The sequence below is a fragment of the Onychostruthus taczanowskii genome, unplaced genomic scaffold, assembly GCF_017590055.1.
Source record: "Onychostruthus taczanowskii isolate IOZ18803 unplaced genomic scaffold, ASM1759005v1 scaffold367, whole genome shotgun sequence".
Taxonomy (NCBI): domain Eukaryota; kingdom Metazoa; phylum Chordata; class Aves; order Passeriformes; family Passeridae; genus Onychostruthus; species Onychostruthus taczanowskii.
In genome coordinates, this window is record NW_024501093.1 from 22025 (window position 1) to 26175 (window position 4151).

Sequence of the window (4151 nt, forward strand, 5' to 3'; positions counted from 1 at the left end):
TTTTCACCTGACCCCAAACCCCAAACCCCATTTTCCACCTGACCCAAACTCCGTCGTTTTCACCTGACCCCAAACCCCAAACCCCAAATCCCAAACGCCACGTTCCACCTGACCCAAACCCCAAATCCCAAATGCCACGTTCCACCTGACCCAAACCCCAAATCCCAAACCCCAAATCCCAAACCCCAAACCCCAAACCCCAAATCCCAAACCCCACGTTCCACCTGACCCAAACCCTAAACCCCAAATCTCAAACCCAAACCCCAAATCCCAAACCCCATTTTCCACCTCACCCAACCCAAACCCTAAACCCCAAACCCCAAACCCCAAACCCCAAATCCCAAACCCCACGTTCCACCTGACCCAAACCCCAAACCCCAAACCCCACGTTCCACCTGACCCCAACCCCAAACCCCAAATCCCAAACCCCAAACCCCAAACCCCAAACCCCAAACCCCACGCTGCCCCTGGCCCAAACCGCGCAGTTTCACCTGTTTTTTTGGCTGGATGTTTTGCTGAGGGGGCGACTGAGGCACGAGGCCCTGGAACGGCGCCATCTGTGGGGAAGGCATCATGAGGGGGGAGGGGGCTTCCCGCAGGTGACCTGCAACAGGGGGGCAGCGGTCAGTCAGCGTCGCCACCGACCCCGAAAACCCCAGCACGGCCCCCAAGAACCCAAAATGTCCGTGAGGAACGTTGGGGTTTCCTCAAAGAACCCAAAATGTCCGTGAGGAACGTCGGGGTTTGCTCAAAGAAACCAAAAATGTCCTTGAGGAATGTCAAGATTTCCTCAAAGAACCCAAAATGTCCTTGAGGAACGTCGGGGTTTCCTCAAAGAATCCAAAAATGTTCTTGAGGAACGTCGGGGTTTCTTCAAACAACCCAAAATGACCTTGAGGAACGTTTGGGTTTCCTCAAAGAACCCAAAAATGTCCTTGAGGAACACCAGAGGTTTGCTCAAAGAACCCAAAATGTCCTTCAGGAACACTGGGGATTCCTGAAAGAATGCAAAAGGTCCTTGAGGAACACCAGGGCTTGAGGAATGTCGGATTTTGCTCAAAGAACCCAAAAATGTCCTTGAGGAATGTCAGAGTTTCCTCAAAGAACCCAAAAATGTTCTTGAGGAATGTCGGATTTTGCTCAAAGAACCCAAAAATGTCCTTGAAACACCAGAGAGTTTGCTCAAAGAACCCAAAAATGTTCTTGAGAAACACCAGAGGTTTGCTCAAAGAACACAAAATGTCCTTCAGGAACACTGGGGTTTCCTCAAAGAATCCAAAATGTCCTTGAAGAACATCAGGGTTTCCTCAAAGAACCCAAAATGTCCTTGAGGAACGTCGGGGTTTCCTCAAACAACACAAAATGTCCTTGAGGATCATCGGGGTTTCCTCAAAGAACCCAAAATGTCCTTCAGGAACACTGGGGTTTCCTCAAAGAATCCAAAATGTCCTTGAAGAACATCAGGGTTTCCTCAAAGAACCCAAAATGTCCTTCAGGAACACTGGGGTTTCCTCAAAGAATCCAAAATGTCCTTGAGGAACACCAGGGTTTCCTCAAAGAATGCAAAACGTCCTTGAAGAATCTCAGGGTTTCCTCAAACAAACCCAAAATGTCCTTGAGGAACGCCAGGGTTTCCTCAAAGAATGCAAAACGTCCTTGAAGAATCTCAGGGTTTCCTCAAACAAACCCAAAATGTCCTTGAGGAACGTCGGGGTTTCCTCAAAGAACCCAAAATGTCCTTGAGGAATGTCAGGGTTTCCTCAAACAACACAAAATGTCCTTGAGAAACACCAGAGAGTTTGCTCAAAGAACCCAAAAATGTTCTTGAGGAACATTGGGGTTTCCTTAAAGAACCCAAAATGTCCTTGAGGAACGTCAGGGTTTCCTCAAACAACACAAAATGTCCTTGAGAAACACCAGAGAGTTTGCTCAAAGAACCCAAAAATGTTCTTGAGGAACGTCGGGGTTTGCTCAAAGAACCCATAACGTCCTTGAGGAACGTCGGGGTTTCCTCAAAGAATCCAAAAATGTTCTTGAGGAACGTCGGGGTTTCTTCAAACAACCCAAAATGACCTTGAGGAACGTTTGGGTTTCCTCAAAGAACCCAAAAATGTCCTTGAGGAACACCAGAGGTTTGCTCAAAGAACCCAAAATGTCCTTCAGGAACACTGGGGATTCCTCAAAGAATGCAAAATGTCCTTGAGGAACACCAGGGTTTCCTCAAAGAATGCAAAACGTCCTTGAAGAATCTCAGGGTTTCCTCAAACAAACCCAAAATGTCCTTGAGGAACGTTGGGGTTTCCTCAAAGAACCCAAAATGTCCTTCAGGAACACTGGGGTTTCCTCAAAGAATCCAAAATGTCCTTCAGGAACACTGGGGTTTCCTCAAAGAATCCAAAATGTCCTTGAGGAACACCAGGGTTTCCTCAAAGAATGCAAAACGTCCTTGAAGAATCTCAGGGTTTCCTCAAAAGAACCCAAAATGTCCTTGAGGAACGTTGGGGTTTCCTCAAAGAACCCAAAAATGTCCTTGAAGAATCTCAGGGTTTCCTCAAGCAAACCCAAAATGTCCGTGAGGAACATCAGAGGTTTGCTCAAAGAACAGAAAATGTCCTTGAGGAACGTCAGGATTTCCTCAAAGAATCCAAAATGCACTTGAGGGACATCAGGATGTTCTCGAAGGACACCAGGATGGCCTAAAAGAACCCCAAAATGTCCTTGAGGAATGTCGGGGTTTCCTCAAACCTCAAGATTTTCTTGAGGGACACCAAGATGTTCTTATCCATCCATCCATCATCCATCATCCATCATCCATCCATCCATCCATCATCCATCCCTCATCCATCATCCATCCATCCCTCATCCATCCATCCACCATCCATCATCCATCCAAAAATGTCCGTGAGGAACATCAGAGGTTTGCTCAAAGAACCGAAAATGTCCTTGAGGAACGTCAGGATTTCCTCAAAGAATCCAAAATGTACTTGAGGGTCATCAGGATGTTCTCAAAGGACACCAGGATGGCCTAAAAGAACCCCAAAATGTCCTTGAGGAATGTCGGGGTTTGCTCAAAGAACCCAAAATGTCCTTGAGGAATGTCAGGGTTTCCTCAAAGAACCCAAAATGTCCTTGAGGAATGTTGGGGTTTGCTCAAAGAACCCAAAATGTTCTTGACGAACGTTGGAGTATCCTCAAAGAACCCAAAAATGTCCTTGAGGAATGTCAGAGTTTCCTCAAAGAACCCAAAAATGTTCTTGAGGAATGTCGGATTTTGCTCAAAGAACCCAAAAATGTCCTTGAGGAATGTCAGGGTTTCCTCAAAGAACCCAAAATGTCCTTGAGGAACATCAGGGTTTTCTCAAAGAACCCAAAATGTCCGTGAGGAACGTTGGGGTTTCCTCAAAGAACCCAAAACGTCCTTGAGGAACGTTGGGGTTTGCTCAAAGAAACCAAAATGTCCTTGAGGAATGTTGGGGTTTCCACAAAGAACCCAAAAATGTTCTTGAGGAACGTCAGGGTTGGCTCAAAGAAACCAAAAATGTCCTTGAAGAATGTCGGGGTTTCCTCAAAGAACCCAAAAATGTCCTTGAGGAATGTCAGGGTTTCCTCAAAGAACGTCAAGACGTTCTTGACGGACACCAAGACGTTCTTATCCATCCACCATCCATCCCTCATCCATCATCCATCCCTCATCCATCATCCATCCATCCATCCATCCCTCATCCATCATCATCATCCATCCCTCATCCATCATCCATCCCTCATCCATCATCCATCCCTCATCCATCATCCATCCCTCATCCATCATCCATCCCTCATCCATCATCCATCCCTCATCCATCATCCATCCCTCATCCATCATCCATCCCTCATCCATCATCCATCCCTCATCCATCATCCATCCATCCATCCATCCATCCCTCATCCATCCATCCATCCATCCATCCATCCATCCATCCATCATCCATCCATCCATCCATCCATCCATCCATCCATCCATCCATCATTATCCATCATCCATCCATCCATCCATCATCCATCCATCATCCATCATCCATCCATCCATCATCCATCCATCATCCATCCATTCATCCATCCATCCATCATCCATCCATCCATCCATCATCCATCCATCATCCCATCCATCCATC

General features: G+C 46.8%; 1 protein-coding gene across 1 annotated transcript in view; it reads right to left on the reverse strand.

Annotated features, from left to right (window-relative positions):
* Nucleotides 1-4151, reverse strand: part of LOC121339666 (bromodomain-containing protein 4-like) — a 32162-nt gene that overhangs the window by 5969 nt on the left and 22042 nt on the right. Inside the window, exon 13 of the mRNA XM_041411647.1 lies at nt 492-707. Coding sequence (XP_041267581.1) covers nt 492-707 — 216 coding nt within the window. The remainder of the gene's footprint in view (nt 1-491; nt 708-4151) is intronic.